Source organism: Bos javanicus, chromosome 5 (genome assembly GCF_032452875.1).
Source record: "Bos javanicus breed banteng chromosome 5, ARS-OSU_banteng_1.0, whole genome shotgun sequence".
Taxonomy (NCBI): Eukaryota; Metazoa; Chordata; class Mammalia; order Artiodactyla; family Bovidae; genus Bos; species Bos javanicus.
Window position 1 is genome coordinate 57,019,645 of NC_083872.1, and position 18,700 is coordinate 57,038,344.

An 18,700-nucleotide genomic window follows, 5' to 3' on the forward strand; every position below is an offset into this window, starting at 1 on the left:
ATGACCTGGCACCATGGCTGAGTCCTCTCTCCTGGGCCCAGCACAGTGTTCCCCTCTTGCCCTCACTCTTCCCAGGACTCTGAGGTCTGGTGAATAATGCCAGCATTCGCACTCCCACCGCACCCAATGAGTGGCTGACCAAACAGGGCTTTGCATAGTTGCTAGAGGTGAACGTGTTGGGGGTGATGAGGTGACCCTGAGCCTGATGCCCCTGGTGTAGAAGGCAGGGGGCCATGTGGTCAATGCCTCCAGTGTCATGGACCAGTTGAGCCTTTTGGCTGGAGGCTCCTCCATGTTCAAGTACAGCATGGAGTCCTTCTCAGACTCCCTCAGGTATTGGCTTGGAATGAAGACCCTCCCTTGTTCCTCTTACTTCTGTGCCTCTGGGTGGGGAGCCAACTTTTGTTGGGGTTTCCTTTCTTCACGGACCTTCCAACCCCTCTCTCTTGCTCTGTAGTCTCTCATTGGGAAGCACCTAAGTTTCGGGTGTCAGAATGGGCTCCAGGACTATAGAGTTTGCTTCAACCACTCCCCACCTTTGATGTGGGCCCATATTCAGAAAGTATCCGAGGCATAACTGGAATCTGGATTACTTGGCTGTGGAGCCCATGTCCATAACCCTTGCAATATTCAGCTTCAGGGAGCCCTCAAAGAGGGGCTGCTGCTGCTGCTGCTAACTCGCTTCAGTCGTGTCCGACTCTGTGCAACCCCATAGACGGCAGCCCACCAGGCTCCCCGTCCCTGGGATTCTCCAGGCAAGAACACTGGAGTGGGGTGCCATTGCCTTCTCTGCAAAGAGGGGCATGGAACACTTAACTTGAATCAACAGATACTTCTTGGTCACTTCTGTGAGTCCTCAAAAAGTGTTCCTGGTTCAAGAAGATTTGGCCCTTTACCTAAAGTGTCTGACAGCTGAGAAAGGAAAAAGAGATACAGTAATGCCATTATCTCATTTTTGCTGCTTGTAACTACATTAGCGAAGGTAGGTAGCCTTGGTAGCCAGTGAAATGAGGTGAGGGTTCAGGAGATAAGGGTCTGAACTGAGGACTGAAGAAGTGAACTTGAGACTCTGGCAATTGGGCAAAGTAGGGCAGGAAGGCTTCAGGACATGAGAATGGTGTCAGCCTATGCCCAGCTCAATGAGTGACTGTGGACGGCCTAAGCTGTGGGGTCCACCAGGGACAGATAGGCATGGGTGGGCTTGTAGAAAGATGTAGGCCTTGGAAAGGCTGGAGACCATCTTTCTAATGGCAATGGAACTCCACAGAAGAGATTTAACCAGGAGAGTTAAAATAGTCAAATCAGCCTCTAGAACAAGGGGTGGCTTTGAATGTGGAGGAGCCGAGACAACAGGCAGGGAGGTGTTCCTTAGAGGACAGTTATGATAACCGAACTGACAGATGGCCAGGTTGTTGGCTAGAGCAGGAGAGGGGAGAGAGAGAACTGAGGAGTATGAAGGAGGTGATATTGGCAAACTCTGATAATTGAATACATGTGCAGAGAATAGGAGGAGATAGCTTATAAGTGGTGCCTTGCACCACTGTTGGCAGGATTTAGAATTGATAAGGGACTTCCCTGGTGGTTCAGCCCATAAAGAATCCACCTGAAATGCAGGAGACCCAGGTTCCATTGCTGGGTCAGGAAGATCTCCTGGAGAAGAGAATGGCAGCTCACTCCAGTATTCTTTCCTGGAGAATTCCATGGTCAGAGGAGCCTGGTGCACTACAGTCCATGGAATCGCAAAGGGTCAGACATGACTGAGCAACTAACACACACACCCCGAGTTGACAAGCCCATATAAATAAACTATTTCAAAAATTATTCAAGTTTGATACAGAAAGAGTACCATCATCATAAGTTTTCTCTCCCTGGCTGCTACACTTCATAACTCCTCAAACTTTCAAGATTATCCAACTCCACTCTGAATTGAGATTCTATTGTTTTCTGTTTGTTTCCTGAAATTCTGAATGCCTTGCCTCTCTGCCTCTTAGCCTCGAGCAGGGAACTCTCCTACCACCTTTGGGGTAAAGGTGGCTAGGATCAAGCACAGTTACTTCAAGACCAGCATGAATAATCCTGAGGTTCTGGATGGGAGCTTCTGGGAGGCATGGGTTTGGGCAATTCCATAGGTCAAAGAACTCTGTGGGGAGCTATTCCTGGCATCAGGTGAGTGAGCTGTGGACCTTGGGGTGAGAAGCAAACCCTTGTCTGGAAGCCTGGGTCCATCATTAGCACCTCCTCTAGTCTTAGGTCCATCCTCCAGGCTCTGAGTCATCCACACAGTGAGGACATTAGCTCTATCCTCAGGGTCCCATGTGGTCAATTGGTGACAGAAGGAAAGGATTCAGGCTTGGTAGACCTGGGGACCACTGTCTCATCTGAATCCCTTGTTGTTTGGGGAAGAAACTGAATCTAGGGAGGACAGAGACTTGTGGACTCAAGACAAACTGACATTAGAGCAGATGGTTTTCATGTGCTTAGATTTCAGCGTTTATTGTTGTCTAGTCACCAAGTTGTGTCCAACTCTTTGTGACTCCATGGACTGTAGCCCTCCAGGCTCCTCTGTCCATGGGATTTTCCAGGCAAGAATACTGAAGTGGGTTGCCATTTCCTCTTCCAGGGGATCTTCCCCACCCAGGGATCGAGCCCAAGTCTTGTGCATTGGCAGGCAGATTCTTTACCAGTGAGCCACCAAAGAAGCCCACTCTAGTGTTTATAGAAATATCCAATTTATGTATGGGATATTCTCAGGAATAGAGCCAGAGGTTGCTTAGTGTGGAACAGTTATTCCTGGGATAAGAGTTTGGGTGCTTCTTGGGGAATTTGAATGATTAATTTGGAGCATGGGTTTACAGGGGAGGGAAGGGCGGGAATTCTCTCATCCTAAACAGACATCAAAATAACCGAAAATATTTGGGAAAAATACAAGCTGAATCTCTGTACTTGGTCATGAACTGCATGGACACACCCTGACTGCCTGCCACCCACACACCCAATACTCACCTGACTGGGATGCCAAGCTCGTCTACTTCCTATGAGCTACCTGCCCTCCTTCCTGATGGATGCCATGGTCTACCGGAGTTCCCCAAGGGCCAGGGCCCTATCAAGTCAAGTCTAGTTGGGTGCTGTGTGAAGGATGATGCTTCAAGAGGAAGGAGGGAAGGTGGAAGGAGGGAGCTCTCTATTTCTAAGGTCAGGTAGCTCATCCTCCTCCTCATCTCTGCCCCAGGCTTCTCCTGAGGCTCTGGGATATTGGGAAGGAAGGACAAAATTTTGTGGCTGAGAAACAGGGATCCAATAGCATACATCTGTGCCCTGTTTCTTGGGCAGCATCTCAAAGCTCTCAGCCCCATGACCCTCTTGCCACCCTGAGGAATCTGCAATGTCTGGAGATGTGAGCCTCTGGGAAGGGGCTCAGCCCCACGTGCTCTGTCTCTAGTCACCTCCTCAGGGCGTGACTTGGTTTCCCCATCCCATGGGATGGAAATGGCCTGGAGGAGGTAAAGGGTCCTGTCTCCACTGAAAATACCTGTGGGCAGGAGTCAAGGATGCATAGGGCACCCAGCAGCCTCATCTGAGTAGGAGGGCCAGTCATCAGAGGGGGCAGCATTCTCAGTCCTGGGAGAAGAGCTCTCTGTGTTGTCCTGCAGCCCCCCAGTCTCCCATTCCACAACCTGCCTTTTCTGATGTTGGAAGTTTGAGTCCAGGGAAGCGTTGTGTGTCCTGGCAATCAGCAGACAGGCCTGCAAGATGGTAAGTCAGGCCCAGGCCTGTGCTGGGGCAGTTCCAACTCATTCTTTTTCAGGTTTAGAGACAAATCCCTGGATTTCACCATCTGGGGCTGTCTCAAGAACTGGGACATTCCTGGGCCTGCTCAGCCCTTGAGTGACATTGTCTGACTTCCCTGAGCCAAAACTTCCTTGTTCACTCACCAAGGAGGCAGATAGAATTCTGAGATGTCTCCCACATCAATTGTAGGCGGTGCCTTGGGGTGAGTAGGAAGTAAGTGAGGTTTGCCTCCACCTCCCATCTCCCATCTCCATATCCTACAGGCTTTGGGTCTGCTCCCCAGGACTGGGTCCATGAACTGTCACCACCGCCCCCCACCCCTGCCACCAAATCCCAGGACTCTTGGTATAGAATGCCAAACTCCCTGCAATTTCCCAAGATGACACCTGCTTTATCTGATTTTAGAGCTAACTAACCTTGGTGGAGAGTGCAGCATACCAGCATCCTTGTCCTTCACTCTAGGGGATTTCATGGCCTCATTTCTATGTCAGACCCTCTAGACAAGGAAGGTGTAGGCAGTTGGTCCCGGGTCCTTCAGGCTGGTCACCAGGATAGTCCTGAGGAATAATGACCCTAGAGGTTTGTCCAGAGGACCAGTACAGACTCCAGCATCATTCTGTCCCCATATTTTTGCAATCCTGGGTGAGGGATTACTCACACCTCTGTCTCATTTCCTTGCTTCCTTTGCTTTACTGGCTTCCCTTCTACCTCTCTGTGAGTTCTTTGCCCCATGGCCTGTAATCTCTCCTTTCCCTCAAAGGCCTGACACAGAGAGTTTCCCAAGTCCCTGACCTGCATCCTCAGTTCTTCCTACGTCACCCCCTCTCAGAGCCAAGGGTCTGGCCCCAGGTCCTTCCTACAACTGCCCAGAGCACCCCTCCTCATCATCTGGCTGAGCCTCGGTCTCAGTGATGCTTCTCTCAGAACTCTCTATTCTCCTGCCTCCCCTCTCTGTGCCCCAAGAGTCTCCTCCTAACTTTTCTTACCACCTGTGGTTGGACCTGTTATCAGCCTCATGCCCTACAAACATTTTGGCTTCTGGCCTCCCTTCCCTCTGCACTTTTCATTAAGCACTGTGTCAGCTGACTTCATAGTCCTTTGCTTCCACTTTATAGTCCCTTGCTTCCCCTGACATCACCACCCCCCTCCCCTTCAGAATCCTCAACTCAGCCTACCAGCTCCCTGGACCTGGGGGTAGAAGAAAATGCCCACTGGGGGCCCTGCCTGGGGAAGTTGATGTGTCCTCGATCCTTGAAGCCCTCTGCTTGTCCAGTTGCTGGGGGCAGGTGCTGGGCTTGCTTGGAGTGAAGTGGGGACTCCTCATTGGTGACTCAAGCATCATCTCCCAAGGATCCGGGCCCTGAGCCCCTCAGGAGTTTCTGCTTTCTAGGAGTTGGGGGTCTCACATAACCAGTTTCCCTTAAGGAGGCCCTGCTGCCTCTGACCTCGAGACAATGGAGGCACATCCGCCCTGGAGCAGACCCTTTATTTCTCATCCTCTCTCATCAGGGGAGACTTACCTAAGAACAGAGATTTCCAAAGAGCTGATGGACTGGAACTCATTTCCCTTGGGGTTTGAAGGGCACAAAACCAGTTCTGTTTGTTTTGCATTAACAGATTTGTCTTCATCTTTCCATTCAAAATAACAATTACATTTATTTACATGCTTGCATTCATAACAAATGATTTTGATCCCTGGGCTGGAGGTGGGGGATTGCCAGGATGGGTCTTCTGGGCTTAGTCCTCCTTGCTCCTTCCCCTGCTCAGGCCACACAGGTGAGCCACTTTTCAGCACCAGCATCACCACTGTGGTTTGTCCCATCCCTGGCACCTTCACCCCTAGGGCTGGAGGAGAGAGAGAGGCGGCCACCAGGATGGTCTGAAGTAACAAAGCTTCAGGTTTAACTTGAATTTCTTGCCTCTGGCTAATTGGTGTGGTGAGGCATCCACCTATACAAATTACAGAGTGGCTCATGCAGGGGCTGTGCATCTGTTGCTGGCAGCCGAAGGGAGGAGAGCTCTTCTCAGCAGGCTCTAGCAGGTTTTGGCTCAGAGGGCACACCTCTCCGGCTATTCCCTGAACCCGATTCTTCTTGACCATCACCTGTCATCGCCGGCCCCCCCATACACACCATGGCAGCTATCTCAGACCTCTCCTTTATGTACCGCTGGTTCAAGAACTGCAATCTGGTCCGCAACCTCTCAGACAAGTACGTCTTCATCACAGGCTGTGACTCGGGCTTTGGGAACCTCCTGGCCAGGCAGCTGGTTGATCGGGGCATGCGGGTGCTGGCTGCTTGCTTCACTAAGGAGGGGGCCCAGAAGCTTCAGCAAGACACTTCCTATCAGCTGCAGACCATCCTACTGGATGTCACCAAGACAGAGAGCATCAAAGCAGCAACCCAGTGGGTGAGGGACCAAGTGGGTGAACAAGGTGGGACAAATTGCATTCTTTGGTTTTCTCAGTGTATCCTTCTTTTTCTCTTTGTCTCCCACAGGCATCTGACAGTTATCAGGGACCCTGTTCAGGTAGGGTGGGAGAGAAAGGGACTGAGGCTGTAGCTTAGTGGGATTGGGAACTGCTGCGTGGTTTGGACTGTCCACATGCATGCCTGCTAAGTCGTTTCAGTAGTGCCTGATTCTTTGAGACTCTATGGACTATAGCCCTGTAGATAGGCTCCTCTGTCCATGGGATTCTCCAGACAAGAATACTGGAGTGCGTTGCCATGCCCCTCTCCAGGGGAATCTTTCCTGGAGACTCAAGGATCAAACCCACATCTCTTGTGTCTTCTGCATCAGCAGGGGGGTTCTTTACCACTAGCACCACCGGAGAAGCGCACTGGACTGTCCACATGAAAAGATGATTTTCCAAGGAAGTTTTCTCTCCCAGAAACTCAGAGGGATGGCAGGGTTTGGTGGTAGCTGCACTAGAAGATCAGGGAGGAACATGTGTTCCGAATGTCCAAACCTTTAAATGTCTCACTGGGACTTCAGTTGTTCTAATCATCAGCTCCTGTAGAAATGTGAGCACGTTTCTTGTTGGGATCAGGCTGGAGGGAGGGGAGAGGGAACATGAGGTTGGACTCCCTGAGTCAGGGCATTTGTTCTCCTTGACTATATCAGGCTAGATTGCAGGGTGAGGAGTGAGACCTGTCCTCTTTCTCATATCATGATGGATACTGGGTTGACTTGAGGTTAAGTGTCTATGTCAGGAGGGCTGTTCTTATTGGGAAAGGAGTCTGTGGGCTAGGGCTAGACTAGGACTGCATGGGGACCAGCCCAGGGAGTTTCCCACATACAGGATGTGGGTGTAGGAATGGGAGGAAAGCGTGGCCCAGTTGTAGAAGCAGCAGTCTGGGGGAAGTCCTGCCTCCTGAGGGAACTAAACTGGGGACTGTGCACACGAGTCAGAGCAGAGAACTCTTGGGCCGAGAAGGGGCAGACAGTGACTCTTGCTGGATTTCCCTCTTTGGCATTTACCACTATTCAGTACTCAATGTTTTACTTAGTTTTCCTACTTATCTATTTCTCCTGCTAGAATAAAACTTCTGGGGTTGGTGTGTGTGTTGGGAGGGTGTTGTTCCTTTTATTTACTATATATCCTGAGTACTTACTTGTGTCTGGCATCTAGTAAGGTGCTCAGTAAATATTTGTGAAAAGAACTAAGTAATGAATAATTCAGCTTTCTTCAACATGCTGCCTCCCCCCAGTGCCCTACATTCAGCTTTGAGCCCCTTGAGTTAATGATTCACCAGGTAATATTAGTTTCCTATGGTTTCCCAGGCAACTCAGTGGTAAGAATCTGCCTGCAATGCAGAGATGCAGAGGGTTTGATCTCTGGGTCAGGAAGACCCCCTGGAGAAAGAAATGGCACCCCACTCCAGTATTCTTGCTGGGATAATCCCAAGGTCAGAGGAGCCTGGGCTGTATGTAGTTCATGAGGTCACAAAGAGCTGGACACAACCTGAAGTGATTGAGCACACGTAATAAATGCTGTAATAAATACACACAAACTTAGAGGCTTAAGGGAGCACATACTTATTATCTTATAGTTCCGGAAGTCAGAAGTCCAAAATGGGTCTCCCCAGGCTAAAATCAACGTGTTAACAGAGCTTTAAGGAAGACTGCTTTCATTGCCTTTTCCAGCTTTAGAGGCTGCCCGTACAACTTGGCTCATGACTTCTTCATCACCAAGGCCAGCAAGGTCGGGCGCAGTCCCTTTCATGCTGCCATCTCTCTGGTTCTCTGTCTTCTGGCTTCCTCTTCCATTTAGAAGGACCTTTGTGATTATATTGGGCTCAGCAGGCTAATCCAGAATATATTCCCCATTTTAAGGTCAGTTGAGTTAAATTTCATCTGCTACTTTAATTACTCTTTCCCATGTAATCCACCTTACACAGCTTCCCGGAATTAGTACAGTGTCTAAGCAGCACTGGGAAATGGGGGGAAGGGGTCCTCATACACTTTCTTGCTGCCCCTTAGAGTCTCTGGACATGACAAGTTGACCTGACCCTGAAGTTGTTCACAGAGTTATGAAAGTTCTCTAGACCTCTTTGCAGAGAAAAAAAAAAAGTTTAAGGCTGTCCTGGTTTACCAGCAGGCAGAGCTTTTTACCAGAACCACTCAGGTTTTACAGTCTTTGGGTCTCAGGGGCTCATGTCGTTCACTGCAAGGTAAGAGAGTCTCCTCTAGCTGGGAAGTTCTGAGTCCTGCCAGCCAGGGCTCTCCTGTGGTCTCTACTTGGAGGAAAGTAGAAAGAGAGGGTGGGGACACAGCTTGTGTGGGGACCCCTGCCCTAGAGGAAAGGGTGAACCAGGATTGGTGTGTACATCCAGACCTGCCCATGTGTGCGTGGAAGACTATCTTGAGGCTACATAGCCCAAGTGGGGTAGTGAGACAGGGGGAGGGGAAGGGAAGGAACCCCAAGCCCCTCCCCAGGTGGAATTTTACTTGGAACCTCAGTATGTAAAACAAATGAAAACTGAGGTTCTCCTGCATCTCCCTTCCTTAGCATGTTATGGGATTCAGCCTTAAAGCTCTCAGGATTGCAAACCACAGGCTAGAAATGACCGTCCTAATCCAGCCAGCAGTGAACCTGAGGCCCAGGGAAAGGAAGTGATTTCAAGGCTAGAGTTAGAACCAGTACTAGAACTTGAGGCTCTTCAAGTCTGGCCCTTGCAGAGCTAAATGATAATACCTAGCATTATTTCTCTCCATTTATATTAATACCAACTCATTTTAATATTTCAAAGAGAGCTCTTTTCACATTTTTCCAAAATTATTTAAATGTTTTATATATTTGTTTATAAATCTTATTTCTTTTCTGGTTTGTGAACTCCTAGAAAAATAAGACCCTGTTTTGTTCATTTTGTGCCTCTAGCACCTTCCTTTATAACTGACAGATGTATGAAATGAATGAATGTGTGAATGGATGAATGAATGGAGCAATTTTGGTAATGTGTGAAGTAGTATTGGTTTCTTATACTCAGATGAATAGAGAGGGGGAAGTATGATGGGGGAAGGAATTGAAACATTAATTCATTGGTATGAAAATGAGATCTCTTTTTCCCTGAGCTAATAGCTTAGATCCTATTAAGCCTGGATCATAGTTTGTACAGGGCACAGCTAAGCTGATAGACTGTGTGCATCAGCAAAAGTGCCCCTCTAGGTATATGTCTGGGCTGTCATAGCTCCCAACCCCACACCCTCAGTCTGGCTGTCCTGTACTTTATGAAATGCTTAACCCACTCCAGTACTCTTGCCTGGAAAATCCCATGGATGGAGGAGCCTGGTAGGCTGCAGTCCGTGGGGTCACTAAGAGTCGGGCACGACTGAGCGACTTCACTTTCACTTTTCACTTTCATGCATTTGAGAAGGCAATGGCAACCCACTCCAGTACTCTTGCCTGGAGAATCCCAGGGACAGAGGAGCCCAGTGGGCTGCCGTCTATGGGGTCGCACAGAATCGGACACGACTGAAGCGACTTAGTAGCAGCAGCAACCATCCTCAGCAGCCCAGAGCTGGTGGGTAGTGGACCCTGGTGATATTCCAGAGACACTGCTGATTTCTGTCTGGTTCTCTCTCCCTCCATCTTACCCCCAGGCCTCTGGGCCCTGGTGAACAATGCTGGTGTGGGCCTGCCCAGTGGTCCCAATGAATGGCTGACCAAGGAGGACTTTGTGAAGGTGATCAACGTGAACCTGGTGGGACTGATTGAAGTGACCCTCCATATGCTGCCCATGGTCAAGAAAGCCCGGGGCAGGGTTGTCAACATGTCCAGCTGTGGGGGCCGTGTGGCTGTCATTGGTGGAGGCTACTGCATCTCCAAGTTTGGTGTTGAGGCTTTCTCTGACAGCATCAGGTAACTGGGCCCAAGTGCCAAACCACTCAGGGTGGGAGTTCCGGGGGGTTTCACCCCAGGAAAAGAGAGCTGGGTTGGGGAAGTTATGGAGGGAAGATGTTATAACAGTAGCAAGAAGAAGACTAGCCCACCAGGGGCCTTCCCCAGGGACCTAGAAAAAAAGGGATGAAAAGAGGTGGGGTGGTGATGGGTAGCCTTCCCTTGGACTGCTTTGGGCCTGTGTGAGTAGGAGAGAGAGTCCCCCAAAGAGACAGAGAGGCCTGGAGGCAGATGCACTGTGGGCGACCTTCCAAGAATAATGCAAGCCTTGTATAGACCCTGCATTTCTTTGCCACCTGGATGTTGGGGGTGCGGCCGAGTGGGAGGGACCTGGTGGGAGCAAGGCGTGGTCTAGATTCTTCCGGGCTGGGCTGGCCTAATGTGAATTGCCCAGAGGCAGGCTTGGGAAAGGGCTTATTTGCATGAAAGCAGCGCTGGGCCTGGGCAGGAGTGGGGGGTCGCACCCCCAGGTTCCTGATCTCCCGGGGAGATCAGCTCCTCTGGACGTGTCAGAGGTGATTCTCTCTGATGACCCTTGGTCATCGTGGGGTCCCAGACTGAGTCCAAGCTCTTCCTTCCCAGGCGTGAGCTCCACTACTTCGGGGTGAAAGTCAGCATCATCGAGCCGGGGAACTTCCGGACAGCCATTCTGGGCAAGGACGGCCTGGAAAAGCATATGCGCAAGCTGTGGGAGCGTCTGCCTCCGGAAACCCGCGAGAGCTATGGAGAGGAGTACTTCCGGATCTGTGAGCTCCCCAGAAGGGACAGGGGTCTCTGAGAGGGGTGGAGAGGTCTTGGGAGTCACCAACCCGATTTCGTTTTCCGGATATTGGGATGGAGGCTCGGAGCGGTTATGAGCCTCAGGCCACACCGCTGGAGGCAGAGCTGGGGTTTGAGAACTGCTGGGAGTACCAGAACCATACCTGCGGGGAGATGGGGTTCTTAGGAGAGATCTCCCCACCTCGGCCTCTCCCCGCGGCGCCCGCCCACCATCACCACCCCACCCCCCACCCCGGCGCCAAACATCCCTATGCTGGTGAATCTGGTGCAGGTGAATCTGCCCTGGGTACAGAGAAGTTATTATGAGCACAGCTGCTTGGGCCAGATTGCCTGGGTTTGAATTCCGGCTCTGCCACTTACCAGCTAGAAGATTTTGGGAATGCTACCTAGTCATCGTAAGCCTCGATTTTCTCATTTAGAGAATGGAGTTAATGAGAGTGCCCACCTCCCAGGGCTTCTGTGAGGACTGATATCTATGAAGTATCTCACACGCATTAAGTGCTTGTTAGGTCAGTAAAGAGAAAAAGCACCCAGTATTTACAAGGAAGGCACTCTAGGCAGCTCTGTTTCTCCCTGAGCTAAGGGAATCCTGTGAATCTCAGGTCTCTTTGGAGAAGTGGAGAAGAGCCCTCACAGCTATTGGTTATCATGGCCAACCAAATAGCCTCCTGCCTTGTGAATCCCAGAATCAGGCCAGGTATCTTGGAGTGATTTGTGTGTGTGCGCGCGTGTGCACCCAGTCAGGCTCCTCTGTCCATGAAATGTTCCAGGCAAGAATCCTGGAGCAGGTCGCCATTTTCTTCTCCAGGGAATCTTAGACCCAAGGATTGAACCCATATCTCTTGCATTTCCTGCATTGGCAGGCGGGTTCTTTACCACTAAGCACCATTAGCCATACCCAAAATAGAACTATATTGGAAATGGCAGTTAATTGCAATCTAACCTAGGCACATTTCTGAGAATCAGCACAGAATCCCTGGAATAGGCATGTAAACAGGACACAGTGTTCTGGTGCCTAAGGGCCTGGAACTGAGCCACAGCCTGGCTTGGTTAGCATGCTTCAGAACAACATAGCCACCTGCCAAGTTTCTTTATCTCAACTCTGCCGGGGAAGCCACCCAAAGTTGCCCTTTTAGTCCACTTTCTTCCTAGGGAGGGAAGGACTGTTGGGTCCATACTAAGTGCCAAAGCCTCATCTCTGCTGTTTTATAGACTTTGCGTGTGTGTCAAGTTGCTTCAATCATGTCCGACTCTTTGCAACCCTATGGACTATAACCTGCCAGGCTCCTCTATCCATGGGATTCTCCAGCAAGAGTACTGGAGTGGATTGCCATGCCCTCCTCAAGGGGATCTTCCCGACCCAGGGCTCAACCAGTCTTCCCGACCAGTCTCTTATGTCTCCTGCATTGAGGCTGATTCTTTACCATTAGCACCACCTGGGAAACCCCTTTATTGACTATTTTGCTTAATTCTCACAATAGCATAAACGTTTCCTGGATGTCTGAATGCAAGGCTCATGTTCTTTCTCACTGTCCAGGAGACTGACAGGGGCTAAAGGGTACCTCTGTCTCCCTTCCAATCTGTGTCAAGCTAGATGCTGAGCACAAAGCAGGAGCACAGTAAATATTTGAGAGAACAAGGAAAGAATGTGCCATAGACTATTTCCAGGTCTCAGATAGCTTCTTCCACCCTGCTGCTTCTGTGGGTCCTCCCTTCTTTCAGAACCTGGTTCAAAAGCCATCTCATCCCACCAGCCTGCCTCCCCTGATGATGGCATAGACTTCCCTGCCTCTGAGGGAGCCATGACCCTGAGCTTCTTGGATGAGGCCTTTGACACTCACCTGCCCACATGGGCCCTGTTTGTGATGGACTCTGTGTCAGACCCATGGACAGAGCACAGAGTGTTGGATTCCTAAGACATTATCTCACCATAGACCTTCTGGCTTTAAGCCAGCATGGCTCTTTTGGTGGACCCCATTTGGGCTTAGCTCAGATTGTAAAGAATCTCTCTGCAATGCAGGCGACTCCATTGTTCCAGTTCAATCCCTGTATCGGGAAGATCCCCTGGAGAAGGGAATCGCAACCCACTCCAATATTCTTGCCTAGAAAATGGGGTGGCAAAGCTGAGGGACTTTCACTTTCAAAATGTAGTTTGCCTCTTTTCACTGCAGTTTTCTCCCTAGGAAAGAGAAAGGGAGTTCCTTGGAGTTGGGGTGGGGGGTTAAGGATACTTGAATAACTCTGTTCTGCCCTTACCAACCACCCACCAGCATCCTGCATGGAAGGGGTGACTTCTCTGCTTCCTGGACCATGCCCAAAATCAGGACAGCTTTTGCTCTCTCCTTGTTTTCAAGTTCTAAGTCCTTATCATGAATCCTGGCTCTCAGGCATCACTTCCTCCTGAGTTCTTGGGGCACTCAGTGAAGTATGAGCCCCATTGAGCTGTTCCTGTCTCAGCAGGGGTGAGGGTGCAGATCAGGGCTACATAAGCTTATCATGTGGCTTGTCTCCTGTATGTGTTGTTAGTACAGCGGACTTGGACCATCTCCACATCCATGTGCAGCAGGCTAACAGAATGGCCCTCACATTCGTCAGTGCCTTAGCTCATTAGAGCCCCATCATGACCTTATGACCAAAGCAAAGGCAGTGTTACTATTTTTTAATAACATCTTTCTTTCTCCCCTGCAGGCTTTTGTAGAAAATTTGGGAACTCCAGGAAGTTTTCCTAGGAGGAAAAAAAACCCCTCTAGTGACTAGGAATTTCACCAGACCATGTTTTTCCTTATTTCCTTCCAATTTTTCTGTGCACTTGTATTCACCCATTTTCTTATCCTCTTCTCTACTGTCTACCCTGCTATTAGTCATCTTTATTATTTTCTAGGGCAGGGTATTATCATCCCCATTTTACAAATGATAACAGTTTAAGCTCAAGGTCACACAGCTAAAAAGTGGCAGAACTGGGCACAGTTCTTCTCATTGCTAGTCTAACACAATAGTAGGGATTCAATTCATAATTACTGAATTGGGGAAGGGAAATAAGATTATTTATAGTTTGTTTAAGGAACAGCCTAGAGCTTGTGAGATCTGCCTGAAATGTTAGATCTGTAATCTGATGGAAAAGGAGCTTGGATGGAATTTAGAAGACATGATCTTTAATAAAGAATAATAGAGCCTTTGTTTTTTTTTTTTCCTGTCTTGTACCCTCAAACAGATACTGACAACTTAAAGAGCACAATGCAGTTAGCAGACCCAAGGATCAGCGAAGTTACCAACAGCATGGAGCACGCCATTGTTTCCCGGAGCCCTCGCATCCGTTACAACCCGGGCCTGGATGCCAAACTCCTGTACCTCCCCTTGGCTAAGTTTCCCACCCCTGTGACAGATTTCATCCTGAGCCGGTACCTTCCAAGGCCAGCAGACAGTGTCTAAGCTGGGGAAGCTCAGGGGGGTGATCAGTGGAGTGTAGGGGAGGGGGGTGAGAGAAGCCACCATCAGGTCACAAGAAGAGGGATCAGATGTTCTGGGAGTATTTTGCTTAGCTGACACCCTGCCTGCTGCTGGCAAATTTATGGGTAACTTCTAACAGAAAATACATGCCTCTTCTCACTCACTGGGGCCCACAGAAAGTTGAGGTGGCCTTTGCAAGTTCAAAAAGCTATATAGCATGAGGACTCCCTGGTGGTTAAAACTGCACTTTCAATGCAGGGGGTGCAGGTTTGATCCCTGGTCAGGGAGCTAAGATCCCACATGCCACACAATGTGGCCAAAAAGTAAAATTTTTTTAAAAATTTACTTAAAGATCTATAGTATAGCTCCAAGAACATCTATTTCCCAGTCAGGAAATGACTTTTCTTGACCTGAAAGAGTCAGGGAAGGGAAAACTAGCTCCTGCTGAATCATGAGCCTCCCTCAGTTATCACCACCACTGGGAAACTTTGTGGGATACTGTAGCCCACAGGAAAACCCAACCACTTTCCTCTTGTGTCTCTAAATATGCATTAACCTTATTCACATAGCCCTTTATTTAAAGTATGTATTAGGACAGACACAAAATGCAAGATTATATCACATAAAATTTATCCTAGTATTTTCTCTGTCTTTTATGGATTTCTGTATCCATAGGTGATTGGGACTCATATAAAATAACATTTATTTAATTACCATGGATTAATTCTTCAAATATTTATTGAGGACCTGCTACAGACTAGCACTGTGTAGGAGCTGGAAGGATACACTTCACTTCGGTTCAGTTGCTCAGTCATGTCCAACTCTGTGACCCCATGAACTGCAACCCGCCAGGCCTCCCTGTCTATCACCAACCTCCCTGTCCATCACCAAGGAAGGATAAAAATATGATTAAATCATGATCTTGGTTTTTCACTCTTTATTTTGTGGTTTTGTTTTTTCTGTTTTAGCATAGCATCTAGTACTAGAGATAGACAATAATAGAAGAAACAGAAATCAGTAAGTCAAATTTTTGGAGCTGTGAGGAACCCCTAAGTGAAAGTCACTCAGTTGTGTCCGACTCTTTGCAACCCCATGGACTATTCAGTCTATGTAATTCTCCAGGCCAGCATACTGGAGTAGGTTGCCTTTCCCTTCTCCAGGGGAACTTGGACTATTCCAACCCAGGGATCGAACCCAGGTCTCACACTAGTGAATTCTTTACCAGCTGAGCCGTAAGGGAAGCCCAGGGATACTGGAGTGGGTAGCCTATCTCTTCTCCAGCGGATCTTCCCAACCCAGGAATCGAACCAGTGTCTCCTGCATTGCAGGTGGGGAACCCAGGTCTCCCACATTGCAGGCGGATTCTTTACCAGCTGAGCCACAAGGGAAGCCCAAGGATAATGGAGTGGGTACCCAATCCCTTCTCCAGCAGATCTTCCCAACCCAAGGATCAAACCAAGGTCTCCTGCATTGCAGGCAGATTCTTTGCCAACTAATCTATCAGGGAAGCCCCGAGGAACCCTCAGTTCAGTCACTCAGTCGTGTCCGACTCTTGGCAACCCCATGAACTGCAACATGCCAGGCCTCCTTGTCCGTCACCAACTCCCAGAGCTTACTCAAACTTCTGTCCATTGAGTCAGTGATACCATCCAACCATCTCATCCTCTATCGTCCCCTTCCCCTCCTGCCTTCAACCTTTCCCAGCATCGGGGTCTTTTCAGATGAGTCAGTTCTTTGCATCAGGTGGCCAAAGTATTGGAGTTTCAGCTTCAGCATCAGTCCTTCCAATGAATATTCAGGACTAATTTCCTTTAGGATGGACTTGTTGGATCTCCTTGCAGTCCAAGGGACTCTTGAGAGTCTTCTCCAGCATCACAGTTCAAAAGCATCAATTCTTCTGCCCTCAGCTTTCTTTATAGTCCAACTCTCACATCCATAAATGATCACTGGAAAAACCATAGCTTTGACTGGATGGACCTTTGTTGACAAAGTAATGTCTCTGCTCTTTAAAATACTGTCTAGGTTAGTCATAACTTTTCTTCCAAGGAGCAAGCATCTTTTAATTTCATGGCTGCAGTCACCATCTGCAGTGATTTTGGAGCCCCCCAAAATAAACTCTGCCACTGTTTCCATTGTTTCCCATCTGTTTGCCATGAAGTGATGGAAACAGATGCCATGATCTTAGTTTTCTGAATGTTGAGTTTTAGCCAACTTTTTCACTCTCCTCTTTCATTTCATTAAGAGGCTCTTTAGTTCTTCTTCGCTTTCTGCCATAAGGGTGATGTCATCTGCATATCTGAGGTTATTGATATTTCTCCCAGCAATCTTGATTCCAGCTTATGCTTCATCCAGCCCAGCATTTCTCATGATGTACTCTGCATATAAGTTAAAGAAGCAGGGTGACATTTTACAGCTTTAACATACTCCTTTCCTGATTTGGATCCAGTCTGTTGTTCCATGTCCAGTTCTAACTGTTGCTTCCTGACCTGCATATAGGTTTCTCAGGAGGCAGGTAGGTGGTCTGGTATTCCCATCTCTTTAAGAATATTCCAGTTTGTTGTGATCCACGCAGTCAAAGGCTTTGGCATAGTCAATAAAGCAGAAATAGATGTTTTTCTGGAACTCGCTTGCTTTTTCAATGATCCAGCAAATGTTGGCAATTTGATCTCTGGTTCCTCTGCCTTTTCTAAATCCACCTTGAACATCTGGAATTTCACAGTTCACTTACTGTTGAAGCCTGGCTTGGAGAATTTTGAGCATTACTTTGCTAGTGTGTGAGATGAGTGCAATTGTGCGGTAGTTTGAGCATTCTTTGGCATTGCCTTTCTTTCGGATTGGAATGAAAACTGACCTTTTCCAGTCTTGTGGCCACTGCTGAGTTTTCCAAATTTGCTGGCATATTGAGTGCAGCACTTTCACAGCATCATCTTTCAGAATTTGAAAAAGCTCAACTGGAATTCCATCACCTCCACTAGCTTTGTTTGTAGTGATGCTTCCTAAGGCCCACTTGACTTCACATTCCAGGATGTCTGGCTCTAGGTGAGTGATCACACCATCGTGATTTTTTGGGTCATGAAGATCTTTTTTGTATGCCTCTTATGTGTATTTTTGCTACCTCTTTTTAATATCTTCTGCTTCTGTTAGGTCCATACAATTTCTGTCCTTTATTGTGCCCACCTTTGCATGAAATATCCCCTTGATATCTCTAATTTTCTTGAAGACATCTCTAGTCTTTCCCATTCTATTGTTTTCCTCTATTTCTTTGCATTGATCACTGAGGAAGGCTTTCTTATCTCTCCTTGCTATTCTTTGGAACTCTGCATTCAAATGGGTATATTTTTCCTTTTTTTCTTTGCGTTTCACTTCTCTTCTTTTCACAGCTCTTTGTAAGGCCTCCTCAGACAACCATTTTGCCTTTTTGCATTTGTTTTTCTTGGGAATGGTCTTGATCCCTGCCTCCTAAACAATGTCATGAACTCCACATGCCTCCCCCACCCCCGCCCCATAGTTCTTCGGGCACTATGTCTGTCAGATCTCATCCCTTGAATCTCTTTGTCACTTCCACTGCATAATCGTAAGGGATTTGATTTAGGTCATACCTCAATGGTCTAGTGGTTTTCCCTACTTTTTTCAATTTAAGTCTGAAATTGGCAATAAGAAATTCATGATCTGGGCCACAATCAGCTCCCTGTCTTGTTTCTTTTGCTGACTGTACAGCTTCTCCATCTTTGGCTGCAAAAATATAATCAGTCTGATTTTGGTATTGACCATCTGGTGATGTCCATGTGTAGACAGAGTCTTCTCTTGTGTTGTTAGAAGAGGGTGTTTGCTATGACCAGTGCATTCTCTTGGCAAAACTCTGTTAGCCTTTGCCCTTCTTCATTCTGGCCAAGGCCAAGGCCAAACTTGCCTGATACTCCAAGTATTTCTTGATTTCCTACTTTTGTACTCCAGTCCCCCATGATGAAAATGACATCTTTTGTGGGTGTTAGTTCTAGAAGGTCTTGTAGGTCTTCATAGAACCATTCAACTTCAGCTTCTTCAGCATTACTGGTCAGGGCATTGACTTGGATTACTGTGATATTGAATGGTTTGCCTTAAAGCAAACAGATCGTTCTGTCATTTTTGTGATTGTATCCAAGTACTGCATTTTGGACACTTTTGTTGGCTCTGATGGGTACTCCATTTCTTAAGGGATTCTTACTCACAGTAGTGAAAGGTTGTTGCTGAACCATGAAAGACGCCGGGATTCTTGGCCTCCAGAGGAGAAGAATTCAATCCGGG

At 48.2% G+C, this 18,700-nt stretch overlaps 1 protein-coding gene across 1 annotated transcript; it reads left to right on the forward strand.

Moving 5' to 3' along the window:
* Window positions 1–5,286: 5,286 nt before the first annotated feature.
* Window positions 5,287–15,356, forward strand: SDR9C7 (short chain dehydrogenase/reductase family 9C member 7). The gene is made up of 4 exons (XM_061416786.1): window positions 5,287–6,223; window positions 9,892–10,150; window positions 10,772–10,935; window positions 14,181–15,356. Exons 1-4 carry the CDS (start codon window positions 5,923–5,925, stop codon window positions 14,396–14,398), a joined length of 942 nt encoding a protein of 313 aa, XP_061272770.1. The 5' UTR covers window positions 5,287–5,922; the 3' UTR covers window positions 14,399–15,356.
* Window positions 15,357–18,700: the final 3,344 nt, after the last annotated feature.